Source organism: Macaca thibetana, chromosome 11, assembly GCF_024542745.1.
Source record: "Macaca thibetana thibetana isolate TM-01 chromosome 11, ASM2454274v1, whole genome shotgun sequence".
Taxonomy (NCBI): Eukaryota; Metazoa; Chordata; class Mammalia; order Primates; family Cercopithecidae; genus Macaca; species Macaca thibetana.
In genome coordinates, this window is record NC_065588.1 from 32,526,294 (window position 1) to 32,546,372 (window position 20,079).

Genomic DNA, 20,079 nt, shown 5'->3' on the forward strand with positions numbered 1-20,079 from the left:
TTTGTTTAAGCTAGTGTTAGATTTGATGGCATTTCCCAAATGCCCACAGGAGTGGGAAAATGAAGGGATAGGGAATGAAAGAAAGGAGAGCAGCCAGGTACGGTGGCTCACACCTGTGTAATCCCAGCACTTTGGAAGGCCGAGGTGGGTGGATTGCTTGAGTCCAGGAGTTGAAGACCAACCTGAGCAACGTGGCAAAACCCCATCTCTACTAAAAATACAAAAAATTAGCTGGTGTGGTGTCATGCACCACCAGCTACTCGGGAGGCTGAGGTGGGAGGATCGCTTGAGCCTGGGAGGCAGCACCACAGCACTCCAGGCTAGGTGACAGAGTGAGATCCTGTCTCAAAAATTATATATGTGTGTGTGTGTGTGTATATATATGTATATATGTGTGTGTATGTGTGTGTATGTATGTATATATACATATATCTTAAAGGCAGCTTTTCTTTATTCACTTAGAACTGAATGGTGAACTCAGAAAATTCTTTTTTGTGGCTACTCAGTTTACTATGTTCATAATATAAGAAAGAAAAATGTGAAAAAATTGAACTGTTCAATTAAAAAATTCAGTGTGCCAGGCTCACTCTCCTCGGCACCAGAAACATAGAAATGGACTAAACAAATCCTATCAACAAAGCCTCAGTCCGCTGAGGGGTGAGAGACATACATAAATGGACATAATGTGGTACAGTAAGTGCTTTGGAAATACAGATGACTGGGCCAGGTGCAGTGGTTCACACTTGCTATCCCAGCACTTTGGGAGGCTATGGCAGAGGATCTCTAGAGCCCAGGAGTTCGAGACCAACCTGGGCAACGGGCAAAACCCCATCTCTACAAAAAATGTAAAAGTTTGCTGGGTGTGGTGGCACTTGCTTGTGGTCCCCGCTACTCAGGAGGCTAAGGTGGGAGGATTGTTTGAACCCAGAAGGTCGAGGCAGCAGTGAGCTATGATCCTGCTACTTCACTCTCACCTGGGCCACAGAGCTGAGACCTTGTCTCAAAAAAAAAAAAAAAGAAAGGAAGAAAGAAAAAAAGAAGGAAATGCAGATGAAGAAGCAGTTGTGCCCCAGGAGTGATAGTTGAGGGCCAGGCTGCTGAGAAGCAGTTGAAGTATCCTTGAAGCAAGGATGGGAGATTGCTGGGTGAGATCAAAGATGTGGTGGGATGGGGATGAGTGAAAATGTGAGCAATGAGTAGAGGCAAGATTGTAGATGCTGCATTTGGGGGAATATTTCTGACTGCATAATCAGAGGTCAGAATGGCTAGAGAAATTAATGTAGAGGTACAAGGCTAGATTTAAAAGAGTAAGCTAAGAACAGACTGCGATGGCCTTTTGAATGCCTGTTAAGAATGTACATATTTTTTTCCTGAAAACATTAGAGACTTTTTTTAAACGTTTGAAAGTTTAAAAAGTTTAAAAATCTTAAATGGTTTTTAAAACCTTTTAAGTTGCTAAAAGTTTACAATTTTCATTGAAAAAGAGGAAAATTGGCAAAGCACAGAAAATACACACAAAAACCACACCCGTAATTCTACCAGTGAGAATTGCCTAGATATTTGATATTCTAGCTTGTTTTTCTGAGCTGTTTGAAAAAACATACTTGATCGCATAATGTATGGTCACTCTATATCCTGTTTTGTTGGGTTATACATAGGTATTTCCCTCATATTAATTCAGACTTTCCATAAGCCTAATATTATCTGGCCTCAGAAACAATTGAAGCATGGAAGTGACATGATGACACATGTGTGGGTTTTTGAAAAATGAGTCAGATGAAAGGGAAAACAGATGGAGCAGGACACGTGGTTAGGAAGCAACTGCACTAGTCCAGGTGTGAGATGAAGGGGTCCTGGATGAGGCAGAGGGTGAGAGACAAGGAAGATTCTGAGGACCTTGTGGGTAGATGTGGGGGTTAAGTCAGGTTTAATTCCTAGGCTGGATGAATTGGCAGATGGTGTGCCATTGAATGAGCTACAAGAGAATGGAAGGCAGAACCTATTTTATGGGCAAAAAAGAAAATTACATTTTAACATACTGAATTGAGGGGCTTCTTGGAAGTCCGGGTGTAGATGTCTCACAGAAATGGAATATTCTGGGCCTGGTGCAGTGGCTCACGCCTGTAATCCCAGCACTTTAGGAGGCCAAGGTGGTGGGATCACCTGAGGTCAGGAGTTCAAGATCAGCCTGGCCAATGTGGTGAAACCCCATCTCTACTAAAAATACAAAAATTAGCTGGGTGTGGTGGCACGCACGTGTAGTCCCAGCTACTTAGGAGGCTGAGGCAGACGAATTGCTTAAATTCTGGAGGTGGAGGTTGCAGTGAGCCTAGGTCGCGCCATTACACTCCAGCCTGGATGACAGAGTGAGACTGTTTCAAAAAAAAAAAAAAAAAAAAAAAAAAAGGAATATTCTGGAAACATTACGATTTACAGGTTAAGCATGAAGGCTTTGGAATAAAAAGACCTGAGTTCGAATCCCAGCCCCATCACTTACTAGCTAGGTGACCACTGACACATCACATTTTTTATAATTAAAAATTTTTAATGGCTATTTTATTTTATTTTATTTATTTATTTTGAGACAGGGTCTCAGTCTGTTGCCCAGGCTGCCAGGCTGGAGTGCAGTGGCGCTATCTCGGCTCACTGCAACCTCCACCTCCTAGGTTCAAGCAATTCTCCTGCCTCAGCCTCCCGAGTACCTGGGACTACAGGCATGCGCCACCACGCCTGGCTAATTTTTGTATTTTTTGTAGAGACGGGTTTTCACCATGTTGCCCAGGCTGGTCTTGAATTCCTGAGCTCAAGTGATCCACCCGCCTTAGCCTCCCAAAGTGCTGACAGGTGTGAGCCACCGTGTCTGGCCAGACATATCACTTTAACAAACTCACCAGGCCATGGCTTCCTGACATGTTGAAATCATCGAGATGACAGGAAGGAAAGTAATGGTGTGGGTTTGAGAAAAGGAAGTAGAGTTGCTAATTAGGTGAGTTTTGTACTCTTACACTAAGTTTATGGTTCCTGCAAAACATCCATTTGGAGATATTAATTAAGCAAGTGGAACTACGGATCCAGAGCCCAGGAAAGGGTAAGAATGTAAGAGGATGTGCATGAGGGTGTGATTAACGTTGGCAAAGCAGAATGTGTAGGAACAGGAAATGGGCCAGGAGTTGAGCTGTGAAGCACAAACAATAGAAAAGGATGTTTAATAAATTGTCTAAGAGGAAAAAGAAGAGAGAACAGTGTTTTGGAACCACAGGGATGGAGGGGAATGGGGTGGGGGTGCAGGCATATTGGTAAGCTTTAAGGAAAAAAGTATGGTCAGCGTTTAGAATATGGAACTAGGATTTAACTTGGAGACCTAGGCCTTTAGTAGGACTTGATAGCTAACTAGCTGTATACCAGTATATAACTTGGTGAACTTGGGTAATTGAACAAAGTTGAGCAAATGTATATTGCACATAGGCTATGGGCAAGGCACTGCAGTAAATCCAAAGAAGAAACTTATAGTTGAGATGGAGAGTTAAGACAACAAATGACCATTACTCAAGATATCCTGAGATAAAGAGAAAAGGCCTCACTCATAAAGCTAAGTTTACATCATGGCTATTAGTGTGAATTCGCTGTTGTTAGCAGAAACAGAGAAGTCATGGAGAATCTAGGATGGACTGAGGGACCACAGCACCAAGGTAGCTGGCAGGCTTTGTGATTGAAGTGTCTATTTGGGCAGTGCCCTGTCAAGACCAGTAGGAAATCCTCCGGGTGCAAGACTTGGAGCTTGGAAAAGGTGGCTATTGTGGCGACTGTGACCATGATTCTGAGAGCCTCGGGCAAAGACTGTAGGGCCAGTCAGAAGTCTTCCCAGCATTGCTGAGTGGCCTGGAATTCAAGAAAGAGAAAAAGCAGACTTGGAGCGGGAATTAGCCAGGATCAGCAAGTCAGCAGTGCCAAGAGAACAAAGGATGGGGTTTAACAGAATGTTGAGTTGAACCAGGAGAATTGGGAAAGATCAGGTGCTTGGAGGTCACAGCGTGTAGAAAGACCCAGTTTAGTGTGAGTGTGAGAGAAATGAAAAGCTAAAATCTTGCTTTATATGGGTTTAAAAACAAATTAAAAAGCCAGATACCGTAACCTAGTGGTCAGGAGCACAGGCTCAAGAGCCAGGTCCTCTAGATTTGAATCCCACTCAACCAGTTACTAGCTCTGTGACCTTGAGCAGATTACTTCAACCTCCCTGTGCCTCAGTTTCCTCATCTGTAAAATGGAGATAGCATATCTACCTTGTAATATTATGAGGTATAGATCATGTACTAGTTGTAAAATGCTTTAGAACAGTGCCTTGGCACATAAAAGCTATGTGTTTATTAATTAAACATCCTGTTTCCTCACTTGTGAATCAAGATCAATAGACTGAAGACCTGAGATGTCATTTAATAGATCCAAATTTCAACACATTCTGCCAGGTTAATATGAGCCCTCTCTTTCAGTTCTCCCACTGTGGGATACACAGAGATCAATTTGCATACCACCTCTTTTTTAACCTAGGGTTCCTGTATTTTGTTTCTCCTGCTTGAGGACCGTTGGTTGTTACCACATGATGTACTCTCATTAGTGTGTACAAAGTTCTGACTTAAGGGAATTAACGTAAAGCATTTATAAGTGACTGAGATACTTTGATGACTGAGTCTTTAGATAGGTTAATTCATTTATTTAATGTGTATACATAAACTCAGTTTTTTTTTTGGTGCCTGTTCTTTAATTTCTATAAAACTCAAAGGACTCTTTAGTGTAACTTATATTACGTGGATTATAAGAAGACCAAAGTTGTTCTCTCTTCACCACCACTTACTTCCTGTCTGATCTTGTGCAAGTAACCAAACTTTTCTTCTTTGTGCAACCTCTATTTCCCCCTCCTCCCCGACATGTCACGAAAGAATGTAATTGAAACCTTCAGATTAAAAGCTCTCACTTTTTTTTCTTTTTTTTTTTTTTGACATGGAGTCTCGCTCTGTCACCCAGGCTGGAGTGCAGTGGTGCGATCTTAGCTCACTGCAAGTTCCGACTCCTGGGTTCACGCCATTCTCCTGCCTCAGCCTCCTGAGTAGCTGGGACTACAGGCGCCCGCCACCATGCCCTGCTAATTTTTTGTATTTTTAGTAGAGATGGGGTTTCACCGTGTTAGCCAAGATGGTCTCGATCTCCTGACCTCGTAATCCGCCCATCTCAGCCTCCCAAAGTCCTGGGATTACAGACCTGAGCCACCGCGCCCGGCCTAAAAGCTCTCACTTTTAACTCCTTGAACCCAGGAGGCAGAGGTTGCAGTGAGCTGAGATCGTGCCATTAACTCTCACTCATCTGTTCGCCCGTCTGGTTTCAAGTTTTGAATTGGATAGTGTGGAAGACCTAAGTTTGGGAACATATTGGTGGTGGGTCACAAGGAGGCCTGGACTTACCTCCCAAAGCTTCTTACAGGATCATGCTGAGCTGACAGCCTGTTGATGCTTATGACACTATATTATAAAGCAAAGAATGCCGGGCACAGTGGCTCATGCCTGAAATCCCAGCACTTTGGGAGGCCGAGGCGGGTGGATCACCTGAGGTCAGGAGTTCTAGACCAGCCTGGCCAACATGGTGAAACCCCGTCTCTACTAAAAATAACAAAAGTTAGCCGGGCATGGTGGCAGGCACCTATAATCCCAGCTACTTGCGAGGGCCGAGGCAGGAGAATCACTTGAACCCGAGAGGCCGAGGTTGCAGTGAGCCGAGATCGTGCCTTCGCACTCCAGCCTAAGGGACAAGAGCGAGACTTCGTCTCAAAAAAAAAAAAAAAGCAAGGAATAACATATGCATATCATAAGTGAGTGTTCTCTCTCTCTCTCTCTCTTTTTAATAATGTGAGTCTGGTGATAAATTCCTTACTGTTAACAAATCTTTCTTGAGACCTCATGACCCTTTTGATGGCATTTATGACATGATCTTATTTGAACATGAAACCTGTGTTTTATTCCTCTACCTTCTGGTTTTCTTGTTCCCTAAATCCAGAGGGATTTCTCCTCGTGCAAAAGGCTGTAGCAGAGCAAGAACTTGGTTTTCACAGACCTGGGTTTGAATCCTGGCTCAGTCACTTACTAGCTGTGTGACTTTGGGCCAGTTACTTAACCTCGTGATGACACAGCTTCCTCATCTATAAAATGAGAGTGATAATACTCCTGCTTCACAGGTGGATTGAGATTATATGAGATAACTCATGTGCAGCACATAGAATAGTGCTTGTAGTAAGTACTCATTAAATGGTGGTGTCAGCATCTCTCACTTGTAATAGCTTCCTTGATTTCCCAGCTCTTTACTTTCATGATAAAGAATCTGCAGAATTTTGGAATATCACAGAATAAAGATGTCTAATACAAGTAATAGGTTAGACCAATTATGTGACATTCAAATGTCCTTGTGACCTAATTTTTAATTTAACAGGCTGCAGCCCCATTGAAGACTTCAGTATGTGGCAAGACATATAAAATGACATATCAAAGTGTTGATGCATCTGATAAATTGTGGTACAAAATCAAATATTCATTCCCTAAGTTGACTCAACTTCTTTACCAGAGAATGGGTTTTAGGGACCACAGAGACATATGTACCTATACAAAGGGTACACCCTCTTTTTCCATAGAAGAATATAATTAACTGACAGCAGATTTGAGTAGAGACTTGCCATGATTAATAATTGTTCATTCATGTCCTGTAAAAACCTGATAATTTACTTGTTTTGACTATAACCTCTAATAAATAGATAGGAAAAGCTGCAAAGCCTTTTAGTAGCTTTTAGTATATGTTTTTAGGGAACTTCTTCCTACCTAAAATGAAATCACATATGAGAACATGTGCTGAAGAGTCATAAAAAATAATATTGTCTGATTCATTTTAAAATAATTGAAGATTTTGCCTTTGAAGCATTTCTCAGGAAACTATAATTGTTTTTAGCATTTACAACATTCTTCCCAGAAGATCTGCTCCCCGACTTGGTAGTTTCGAGGCATGTAGCAGGGTGGATGGCACCAAGATTTTGAAGAATGAATCACTGGTGCCACCCAAGTGTTTCTGCCTATACGGTTAATGAACTCTGTGAGCTGCAGTGCGGGCCCTTTGTTCTGCCTCCAGCCGTATGGGAGAGTCATGCCAAAAGGTCTGAAAAGAGCTACAGGATCTGGTAACATCTGCAAATGAGGAGGCAGGACTGACACTGCAGTACATTTATGAAGTAGTGGGCTACAGTGACTAACAACCAGGCTGAACCTAAGCCCAGAGAGAAAGGAGCAGATCTCTCCTAAAGGGTACTGGAGGTGTGAAGGCAGACAGTAACAGCCTAGGAAGTGCGTTACACAGAAAGAGGAAAGTTAATTGCGTACTCTATTATTGTTAAGAGGAGTGTGACTTTTGGTGCTGATAGCTTAGATATCCTCTTGTGTATTTTTATTTTGAGGCAATACTCTGGGAATCACCTTTCAATTTATGAGTATAGTATTGTGTGTATATTTGTAAGTTAAAAATTAATCTATTTATTTATTTATTTATTTATTTTTCATTTTTTGAGACAGAGTCTCGCTCTGTCGCCCAGGCTGGGGTGCAATGGCGTGATCTCGGCTCACTGCAGCCTCCGCTTCCTGGGTTCAAGCGATTCTCCTGCCTGAGCCTCCTGAGTTGCTGGGACTACAGGTGTGCACCACCATTCCCAGCTAATTTTTGTATTTTATATCCCTTTATTTTAAATAGGGATATCAAAAGTAAGATGCTTTTAAAATCCCATTTTTGAAAAACTATAAATTATACTTTAATTATAAATTATGTTGAAAAGTCAAGCTTTTTTTCTTAGACTTCAGTAGAAGAAAATGGGATTATATATTAAATTAATAGTGCATGACTATTACTGTTTCCCAAAGGATTGCAAGAATAAATGGCTTCATGGTAAAGTGCTAAGCACAAGTAGTGGTTATATAACTTTGAGGTGCCCGATGTTGAGAAACAGTGTGTACCTATTTAGCTTTCCTAGTTAACAAAAATCTGGCTACAGCCCCAATGTACCAGCAATTTTAAAACTACTTTATTATTTATATGTAATTCTAATATAGTAATAAAGCCCCATGCATGCAAATAAATCATCTATTTCTCCTTAAATGTACTTATAGATGAGTTTCCTTAAATAAGTTTTTCAAGTTGGAGGCCACCATATTATTACTTCAAAATGACTGTATTTTGTATACCTAATAATTACTAAAATGCTGAAAAGTCTCTTTTTAATAGAATTTACATTGGAAAAAAAGAATGTATAAGTTAAAGTATATAGTAGTACCACTTTTCATTTTCAGGTGGATTTTATAAGCAGATAGTTGGTGATTTGTCAGTCTGCCTGTTTACAGGCATATATCACAGTCTTGGGTTTTGTTGAAAGAAAGATGATAGTGAGAACCAAGGTATATCATGAATAGTAACTTAAAATCATGTACTTGCCTATATGATACACTTACTTTCTAACTCTGACCTTGGGTAAGTAACCTGGCCTCTTTGAGCCTCTGGATTTTGTTTGTTGTATGTGTGCTATCTGTAAAATAGAAATAATAATGGTATTTATTGTTGTAAGGATTAATCAGTTTATATAAAATAATTATAACGGAGTCTGGCATACAGTAATCAGTGAATAAGTGTTAGCTTTTATTATTATGGCGATATTATTGCTGTTTTGGTTGACCTAAAGCAAGGCACAATTAGTCCGTGATTTACTCATCTCCATCTCGAAATCCCTAGTAACTTTTCTGCAAACCTATATGTAAGTGAGTGGTTAAACCGTATGTTGTCAGCAAACTTGCTTTTTGCTTATCTTTGTGTTGGCTTTGTCAGGGTTAAGGACCTAACATGTAGAAGACCATCTGTGTGGAGAGAGCATAGCTTTTGCTAATAACTGCTGGCATCCCCCTTGGATTTTGCAAAATCTGACCAGGATATCCACAATTGCCAAGTTCAGCTAAAGCATGCTTTGCAGTCAGCAGATTGTTCTGATAAGCTTCCTATTTAAGATCCTGTAGGATTGTGGAAGACCTCAGGGGTGACTTCATTGCATAGCAGTAATGCATAGTAAGATCTGTTAGTTAACATATTCCCTGATTCATGAAAGATGTATTATTTTATCATGGCACAAGTTCTGCCAGGTTGCTGTCTTTAAAGATATTCAGAACATAGGGTATGAGTGAGTCAAAACGATACATCACCACTATCAGAATAAAACCAGGGGCTTGAAAAGAATAAACTACTGCTACTAATAACAACATGCATGTATTTCAAATGAATTTTGCTGAATGACAGAAGCAAGACTAAGAAGGCACATGCATTTACATGACATAGAAAAGGAAAGATCAGTAGGTACCAGGATCTGGTGATAGGAGGATAGACGGGGTTGATTGCAAAGGGGCACAAGAATAGTTGAGGCATGATGGAAATATTCCATATCTTGGTTATGGTAGCGGTTGTATCAGAGGTTCTCAGCCTGTGGGTCACAGACTGGTACTGGCTGGTCTGTGGCGTATTAGGGATGGGGCCGCACAGCGGGAGGTGAGTAGTGGGACAGGCAAGCAAGCAAGTGAAGCTTCATCTGTATTTCCAGACTTGCTCCCCATCACTCACATTACCATCTGAGCTCCACCTCCTGTCAGATCAGCAGCAGCATTAGATTCTCATAGGAATTTGAACCCTATTGTGAACTGCGCATGTGAGGGATCTAGGTTACCCACTCCTTATGAGAATCTAACGACTGACGATCTGTCACTGTCTCCCATCACTCCCAGATGGGACTGCCTAGTTGCAGGAAAACAAGCTCAGGTCTCCCACTGATTCAACATTATGATGAGTTGTATAATTACTTCCTTATATATTACAATGTAATAATAATAGAAATAAAGTGTGCAATAAATGTAATGTGCTTGAATCATCGTGAAACCTCTCCCCACCCCAATCCAGTCAATGGAAAAATTGTCTTCCCCAAAACCGGTCCCTGATGCCAAAAAGGTTGGGGAAGTCTGGGTTACATTATCACATGCATTCGTCAAAACTCCTGGAACTATGCACCAAAAAGGGCGAATTTTACTGTTTATAAATTATGCCTCAACCGTTCCTGCTTAGAAAAGCAAAACAGGCCGGGCACAGTGGCTCATGCCTGTAATCCCAGCACTTTGGGAGGCCAAAGCAGGCAGAACACGAGGTCAGGAGTTCGAGACCAGCCTGGCCAGCATGATGAAACCCCGTCTCTACTAAAAATACAAAAAATTAGCTGGGCATGGTGGCATGCACCTGTAGTTTCAGCTACTTGGGAGGCTGAGGCAGGAGAATTACTTAAACCCAGCAGGTGGAGGTTGCAGTGAACCGAGATCACACCACTGCACTCCAGCCTGGGTGACAGAGTGAGACTCTGTCTCAAAAAAAAAAAAAACACAGCAAAATAAAACAAAGGGCTTACAACATTGATACAGGGGAGTATTTCCTGTGAATATGAAGGACAGCATATTCCTGTATCTTCCTCTGAAATGTTGATAGGTATCTTACGTATTTACTATGCATTTATGTTTACTTATTACAGTTTGGAAAGTCACATTTTTATCCCACAATGTATTTAAGTTTTATCTCTTTCTCCTTATAAGTAGTAATTGCTTAAAAATTACTTAGGTTTTTAAATTTCATGGAGTATCCTGCATATGTTTCATATATCAATCAGGATACTTCTGGCCACAAGTAACACTTAGCCTGGCCTAAACAATAATGAAGTGTGTTGGTTTCATTCCTGTGGTTATGGGCTGGTTGCTCATAGCACTTAAGCCTCCATATACTCTCATTTTCTGGGAACCCCAAAAGGAGACGTCTTCCCATTGGCTCTGCCTTAAGAATAGGAAGCTACCTATTGCCAAAGCCTTCAGTGTATATTTCCTCATATCTCATCTCCGGAACCAATCACTATGTACTTGGATTCTTACGCTATTCAGGGCTCCATCTTTTGATCTGGAAATAAGGTCTGTTTCCCTAGAGGAACTGACTGTATAGTAGTAATATATACACTAACCCAACCTGGATACTATTAAGAAATGACGTGTGGGAAATATGCCAAGCTGGCAACCAACAGTGCCAATACTTTATCCCGAATTGTATTAAGTTAAACCAAAACTTTGACTAATTGTGCAACTAGATGACTACATAGTTCTTATATCTGTGTTTCTGAGACCACAGATTATTTAAACAGTATTATATTGCTTTACCTGAGGACTTCACCTAAAAATACTTCATTTCAATGCCACTGTAAGAAGCAACACATTAACTTTATATATTAGAATGGATCTTGTATGTAAAGTGTAAAGCATGAAGTAGATCTCATGAGGTGAACACAGTGAAGTATTCGTAGAACTTAGTAGCATTTATACACAGTTTAAAATGTAGTATTTATACATAAGTTAGACACTGGCTTAAAATATACTTTGGTCTACTTTGCTTCTAGAGTTTTACCTATACTTTATAATCTCCTACAGAGAAAGGGAGGGTATTTCAGCAAAGTAGTAGATAGAAAGTTTTCAATACAAAGATTTGCATATGAAACACAAAATGCCTTCTAATAGGACCAAGCCCAAGGGCTTTGAATAGTTGAAGAAGGCTCCATGGACAAGAATTGGAAATGCAACCATCAAAAGAAAAGTGTCTTAGACGCCTAGAGAGCTACAATAGCAAGAGCATATGCCAGGCAGAGGATGGAAAGCAGAAAGGTTTCGAGATGTTCAGGGACACATTTGGATGGTAATCAAACATGCATTTGAGTGATGTGTTTGGAGGGAATGGTGCCTGTGATGATAGAATGAGAAGGAAGTTTGAGGAAGTGAGTGGAGATCTGAATTACCCTGAATGTACACGGTATGGATTTTATCCTGTCACTGAGGAGAAGACGAACGAAGGCTTTTCTTTCTGTGAAAGTAGAATTATGTGTGCAATGCAAAGTGTTTTGTTTTGTTTTTTAAGTTTAGAATTTTCTTTTCACTTTAAGATAAATAACCCTAGAAAGTACTTAGAAGGAGCCAGGCGCGGTGGCTCATGCCTGTAATCCCAGCACTTTGGGAGGCTGAGGGGGGCAGATCACCTGAGGTCAGGAGTTCGAGACCAGGCTGACCAACATGGAGAAACCCTGTCTCTACTTAAAATACAAAATTAGCTGGGCGTAGTGGCTCATGCGTGTAATCCCAGCTACTTAGGAGGCTGAGGCAGGAGAATCACTTGAACCCAGGAGACGGGGGTTGCAGTGAGCCAAGATCACGCCATTGTGCTCTAGCTTGGGCAACAAGAAGAAAATTCTGTCTCAAAAAAAAAGAGAGAAGTACATGGAAGGATATAACTTTGTTATATATTTTTCTCAGAGCAGAAATCTTAGCATATACATTAGAAAGATTTCCACAAAACAATTGATAAAATACAAAAATAATAACATTCAGAGACAATGGCTTAATTATTTGGAAATACTGTTTCTTTTTAGTATTTATAAGGATTAATTCATTCTTGGCAATGCTTTATAAATGTGGAACAAAGAAAAGTTTTAGAAAGATTTCTCATACAGCAATATACAAGGTAAGAACCACAAAATATTGGAATCAGACCATTTGATAGCTATTGATTGGGCTGGGCTTGAGAAGAGATGAGCAAAACAGGGTGGCAGTGTTGACAGCTTAAAGGATGAATGCTAAATTTAGACATAGTATCATAAGTAGGACTTGGTAGCAGTTAGGATGCCATAGTAGAGAACAAAGTTTAATTCAAGATTCCAAAGCCAGGTAACTGTACCATTACCAGGAGGAGAAAATTAGGAGTTAGTAGTAGGGTAGAGGTTTCTCAGAAAAGATGAATTTGGGCTTGTGTTGTCAGCATGTCAAAGTAGTAATAAATGTCCAGCGATAGTTAGGTATGTGATTGCTACTCATTCATTCATTTGTTCAGCAATATTGTATTGAATACCAATGTTTTTATTGAAGCATTGTAGTAGGCACAGGGGATACAGCAGCTAGCAAGAAAAAAATGTTTCTGTCATCATGAAACTGGTAGGGTTATATAAATATATTTAAGGGTTAAATAAACACATACTGAAGAAATAAAGTGGGATTTAATGGAAAATAATATGGGCAGACAGAGGTGAGGGGGAGCGTAAATGAAACAAGATTAACAATGAGTTGATACTTGTTGAATCTTGATGGGCATGTGGGAGTTCACTTTACTATTTTCTGTATTATTTGACTGAAGTTTTTCTTTCTATTTTTTTTGAGATAGGGTCTTGCTCTGTCGCCCAGGCTAGAGTGCAGTGGCACAGTCATGGCTTACGTGGCCTCAACCTCCTCCCATCTCCACCTCCCAAGTAGCTGGGACTATAGACATGCGCTACCACGCCTGTGCTCAAGTGATCCTCCCTCCTCTACCTCCCAGTGTGTTGGAATTATAGGCATGCGCCACTGCAGCTGGCCTAATAAAATATTTTTTTTAAATAAAAACTTAATGAATGTATAGAGCTGATAATCAGACAAGATGTCTGAGTGATAACATTTCCAAAGAGTAGCCTGAGAAAGATGGAAAAATGAAGAAAGAGTAATGCTAGAAACTGAAAAATATAAAAGATTTCCAGGAAAAAGGTAGATACGATGGTGGTAACTGCTGCAGAGGTCAAAGGAGAAACTATAGTTTAAATCCAACTGCTTACTAATTTCTAGTTTTGTTCGTTTCTGATTTGACATCTCTTGATGGCTGAAAGAACTGAGTAACTGAAAAGCTTGAGAAAACTGTTTCGATCAAATCATTTGAAGAGGTGTTTTTTACTTTAGAAATATTGTCCAAGGTATCTTTCCTAATGTGTGAATATCTGTTCAATTTTTAGGAGACTAATGAGCAAAAACTTCACAAAATAGCCAATGAACTTTTGCTTACCGAAAGAGCTTATGTCAACCGACTTGACCTCTTAGATCAGGTAAGATTTTCTTTCGCAGAATTATTTGATATTTTGGCATTGTACATCATTTTAACCTAGTAATGAAAGTATTTTAGAAACTGCATGAAGGAAGGGCCTGTTTTAGACTAGTGAAAAGTACTTGCTCAAGGAAATCTCCAGCACTTTCAGCTTGGTCAAGTATGGGCATTTTCTAATTTGTAAACAGTAGAGGTTTCTCTCTGTGTGAATCACAAAACGTGTTTATCAAGTGTCCTGTAAACTTATACACTAGTCTGTTTCTTGACCTTTCATTGTCATCCTAAGAACCATGTTACCATTATAATCTAAGTAAGATATTGATGATTCTAATGCTAAAAATCATTGATTCTGTTTGCCTCATTTGCTATCTAGCATTATGCGAGTGATCTGAGCTGGTGTAGTCATAGGGCCAGAAGGGATTTTGAAAGTTCACTTGTTCAACCTTGTATGAAACATTTAATATAGTAGCTGGCATAAAGTTGCCCAGCTGATATTGGTTTAATGTGTGAATCTACTTTATCGTGTTTTGTACTTTTATCATGGAACCTTGAGTATCATTTCAAATATACACTTGGAAAGTCTAAGAACATATTATAAGAATAACTTTTGAAAACTAAGGCATCTTTTTTTGTGTTTTGGTTTTTTTGAGACGGAGTCTGGCCCTGTCGCCCAGGCTGTAGCGCAATGGCACGATCTTGGCTCACTGCAACCTTCACCTCCCGGGTTCAAGCGATTCCCCTGCCTCAGCCCCCCAAGTAGCTGAAATTACAGGCATGCACCACCAGGCCCGGCTAATTTTTTATATCTTTAGTAGAGATGGGGTTTCACCATTTTGGCCAGGCTGGTCTTAAACTCCTGACCTTGTGATCCTCCCACCTCGGCCTCTCAAAGTGCTGGGATTACAGGCGTGAGCCACCACCCCCGGCCACTGAGGCATCTTAATCCTGTATCAGCAATAAATAGGACAAATGGTTGATTGCCCATACAGACTCCTTGTTAGAAGGGAAAGCTGCCATGTTAGAGTGTTACTTGTAAGAATTGTCCCACTTCTGCTGCTGGAAACTGGAATTTCATGGAAACAGGCAATCCTGTGCGTACCTCCTTATCATTAGTTTCAGAAGTGAACTGCTTGCCTGCTAGGGTGAGCCGTGGGAAGCCATTTTAAGGCTTATGCTCTTTGAAAGAATGAGTTTATGGGTCACATATTCATTTTTAAAGGAATTTCATCATAAGCCAAAATCAAATAATGTGAAGTTTGTACTTTTGAAACAACTCTCTTCCTTATGGGAATTACAGACTTGAAATTTTAGATATTCCCATAGTGGACGTATTTCTCTTCTCTTATCAAGTTATATGTTGTTTTTTTTTTTTTTTTTTTTTTTTTTTTTTGAGACGGAGTCTCGCTCTGTCACCCAGGCTGGAGTGCAGTGGCCGGATCTCGGCTCACTGCAAGCTCCACCTCCTGGGTTTACGCCATTCTCCTGCCTCAGCCTCCCGAGTAGCTGGGACCACAGGCGCCCGCCACCTTGCCTGGCTAATTTTTTGTATTTTTTAGTAGAGACGGGGTTGCACCGTGTTAGCCAGGATGGTCTCGATCTCCTGACCTCGTGATCCGCCCATCTCGGCCTCCCAAAGTGCTGGGATTACAGGCTTGAGCCACCGCGCCCGGCCGTTATGTGGTTTTTTAAAGCCAAATAACTCATTAGCCACTGTTGCTGACCTTTTAGAATTCTAGAGTCCTAATTACTACAGTAACCTAACTATTGGAGCCTCTAAGGACATAATTTTTTGTTCTTTTTGCCTCTCAAGAAAATACAGTGGAGGTGAATTTAGAAAATTAACAACCATCTGGATATTATGAAGGAATAGACCTCCTTCTGCCTACATGTAACAGAATGGCAATTAAGAGGTATAGTAACCTTAGTGAAGCATAGCTAAGACTGAAGGTTTGGGGTTTTTTTGTTGTTTTTTTTGTCTTCAACGTACGTGTTACTATGTGTAGAAAGAGACTTTTCCCCCTGCGTATCAGTGTTTTATGTTACTGTGCATTATTATTTACTAAAAAGCAAGTAAATATCTGAGAATTGAAATATTCCTTTGTCCATTCATTGGCCAGATATTATGCACTTGTTCTGTTGTGGGAACTAAATCATGATGTTCCCCTTTCCCAAGGAGCATACAGTTTTAACAGGAAAAATGAGACTTACATCAGCAAACTACAATAAAGGGAAATATGTAATAAGTGAACAAGTCTTTCAAAACATAAAGAGAAGTGAAAAATACCACAATTATTGTGTGTACATAAAGTGTTTTCACATTTCTTAACTCTGGCTTATGGATAGGAAGGGTAAATTCTATTAACCTCAATTGGAAATTTTCTGGCACAGAAAGGGTGAATTATTCACCATAATTTTCCTATGGATAGGAGCATAGCCTAGATTAGAATCAAAACTTTCTGATTCTTATTCCTGATTCTTCTAAATCAAAGCATATACTCCTAAATTTCAAAGGATTTTCTTGAACCATAAACTTTTCCAATTGCTCAATAAAAAGTTACTAAGAGCCCACTATGTGCCTAGCACAGTGCTAGGTGGTTAACCAGTAAATGTGAAGTAATGCTTACATTATTCTTTTATTCAGGTATTTTATTGCAAACTGTTGGAAGAAGCAAACCGAGGCTCGTTTCCAGCAGAGATGGTGAATAAAATCTTTTCTAATATTTCATCAATAAATGCCTTCCATAGTAAATTCCTCTTGCCAGAGCTGGAGAAACGAATGCAAGAATGGTAAGAGGAGTAGATAGAAAATGATATGTTTAAGGCAGTCATATAAGATGCTGTATTTTTCAGCTTTTAAATTGAAATAGAAATGCCACACACAACTGTAACTAGACATTTATGCTAAATTTTTACATTGAAGACTACTGATAGAAGTTGTCGTACAAAGGACTTCATGTCTGCTCTCCAAACTATCATTTGGCTAGTGAAGACAAGATATCGGGTCATGTGGAGCTTCAAGAATTCCAGAACATCTCTCTTTGCTATGACATTCCTATAGTCCCTTTAAAAAGGTGCTGCATTGTTCTCTACCAGCCTCATAGTACGGTGAATGAGATAAAGCACAGAGCGTATGTAGAATGTGATGACTTCCTCTCTAGTCCTGTCAGTTCACTCATTCTATAAAAAATCTTAATGTGCCGGGCGTGGTAGCTCATGCCTGTAATCCCAGCACTTTAGGAGGCCAAGGCAGGCGAATCACCTAAGCCCAGGAGTTCAAGACCAGCCTGGGCAACATGGTGAAACTCTGTCTCTACAAAAAATACAAAAAACTAGCCAGGCGTGGTGGCGCGTGCCTGTAGTCCCAGCTACTGAGGGGGCTGAAGCTGGAGGATTGATTGAACCTGGGAGGTCGAGGTCGCACTGAGCTGTGATCATGCCACTGCACTACATGACAGAAAGAGACCCTGTTTCAAAAAAAAAAATTTTTTTTAATGACTTGTTTTTCTACATTTGATACAGGGAAACTACTCCTAGAATTGGAGACATCCTTCAGAAATTGGCACCATTCCTTAAGATGTATGGAGAATATGTGAAAGGATTTGATAACGCAATGGAATTGGTTAAAAACATGACAGAACGTATTCCCCAATTCAAATCAGTGGTTGAAGAAATTCAGGTAATAGGACTGTTTCATTCAAAGCTATAAATTACTATTGCCATACAAATTATACAGTCTTCTAGATCTAAAACTGAGATCTAGAGATCTGGGACACCTAGCCAAAATTCATACTACGCCGAATTATGCAAGATCATCTCTGCAAAGCTGAAATAGACATCAATCACATGCTGCGTACTAAGCAATAACTTCTCCATTTGCTTTTGAGACCAGCAGAGGATGATTTTTATTAGGGTCTACATAAATTTACAAAATGAGTTCACATTCAGGTCTGTGCCTCTCTTGCATTATTTCAGAGGTTGAGTTGTTGGAAGGAATATAAAGAATGATTGCTGTAAACCTTGAGATTTGGGAAACTAATCATTCTTTTTTTGTCACTTGATATCTGTATCCTCATTTTCTTCTGTGTCACCAAACCTGAATAACACACTTTAATAATACCGTAATAATTTCCACTTGATTCTCTAGCCGAAATTGTTAATATCATATTCTTTGATACAGTTGATATTGAAGAGGCATATTTTAGATCATCTAAGATTCTTGGCGTGGGACTTCTTTTGCTCCTTGACTGTCTTATTTTGTGTCATAGGAATTTTTTTAATTGTACCATTTTAATTCCTCTGTCAACGATTTTTTGAGTTATTTTCCAGTGGTTGCTTTTAGGATTATAGTATGCATCTTAATTTTTCACAATGTACTTCAGATTATACTCACCTTAATTCTTGTAAAATGTAGACACTTAGTTCCAATATAGCTCTGTTCCCTCCTCTGTGCTCTGTACTGTTAGTGTCCTGTATATTACGTTTTTTGTATGTTGTGAGTCTATAATACAGTGCTACAATTGTTATGGAAGGATATGAGAAAAAATGTATCTATAAGTCTATTTTATACTAACTTTTATATTTGCCCTTTCTAGAGTAACTTTCTTTCAGCATACATGATTGTTGTTTCTTAAAAAGTAGGCCAGCTAGCAATGAATTCTGTCAGTCTTTTTGTCTGGGACTACACTTATTTTTTCTTGACTATTGAATGAATGAAGAATGAAGTGCTAGATTCAGAATTCCTAGTATATGGGTTTTTCCTTTTTTATTTTCTATTTTGCTTCTATAATTTGTGTGTGTGTGTTTGTTTTGAGACGGAGTCTCGCTGCTCCGTTGCCCAGGCGTGAGTGCAGTGGCGCGATCTAGGCTCACTGCAAGCTCCGCCTCCCGGGTTTACTTACGCCATTCTCCTGCCTCAGCCTGTAGCTGCGGCTACAGGCGCCTGCCACAACACCTAGCTAATTTTTTGTATTTTTAGTAGAGACGGGGTTTCACCGTGTTAGCCAGGATGATCTCGATCTCCTGACCTCGTGATTCGCCCACCTCAGCCTCCCAAAGTGCTAGGATTACAGGGGTGAGCCACCACGCCCAGTCTTTGTTTCTATAACTATTATTATTATTATTATTATTATTTTAGAGATAAGGTATTGCTCTTGTCACCCAGGCTAGAGTGCAGTGGCCCAATCACAGCTCACTGCAGGCTTCAACACCTGGGCACAAGCAATCTTTCCACCTCAGCCTCTCAGGTAGCTGGGACTACAGGCATGCACTACCACGCTGGCTAAATTTTAGATTTTTTTGTAGAGACAAGGTCTGGTTCTCTTGCCCAGCCTGGTCTTAAACACCTAGACTCAGCCTCCCAGAGTGCTGGGATTACAAGCATGAGCCACTACACTCAACCAGTATATGGGGTCCCTGCCAGCACTTTGAATATGTCGTTCTCCTGCTTTCCATCCTCTGTGGTTTGAGATGAGAAGCCAGCCATTGATTGTATTGATATTCCCATGTATGTGATGAGTCACTTTTCTCTTGCTGCTTTCAAGATTTTCTCTGTGTTTTGGCTTTCAACAGTTTAAATATGATGTGTCTGGGTGTGGACCTTTTTGTATTTGTCCTAGTTAGGGTTGGTTGAACTTTTTGCATTTGTGGATTGATTTTTTTTTAAATCATTTTCAGAAGTTTTCAGCCATTATTTCTTCAAATATTTTCTGTCCTTTTCATGTTCTCTTTTTTTTTAATCTTTTTACTCCCATTACACAAATTTTATGGGTTCCTTTTGTTTGTTTTGGATATGGTGTCTTGCTATGTTGCCTAGGCTGGCTTCAAACTCCTGGGTTCAAGTGATCCTCCCAATCTCTCTTCTGTTATTCAGATTGTATAATTTCTACTAGTTTTTCTTCAAGTTCCCTGATTCTTCTGTCATCTCAAATCTGCTGTTGAACCTATGGTGAATTTTTCTTTTCAATTATTATATTTTTTCACATCCACAACCACAACTTCTGGCTAGGAGAGTTATTGGCTCTCACCCCTCGCTCACCTCAGGGATCTTCACTTCTACTGATG

General features: G+C 40.0%; 1 protein-coding gene across 1 annotated transcript in view; it reads left to right on the plus strand.

Annotated features, from left to right (window-relative positions):
- Positions 1-20,079, plus strand: part of FGD4 (FYVE, RhoGEF and PH domain containing 4) — a 263,589-nt gene that overhangs the window by 199,383 nt on the left and 44,127 nt on the right. The window contains 3 exon segments of the mRNA XM_050748560.1: positions 13,931-14,020; positions 16,661-16,806; positions 17,539-17,695. Coding sequence (XP_050604517.1) covers positions 13,931-14,020; positions 16,661-16,806; positions 17,539-17,695 — 393 coding nt within the window.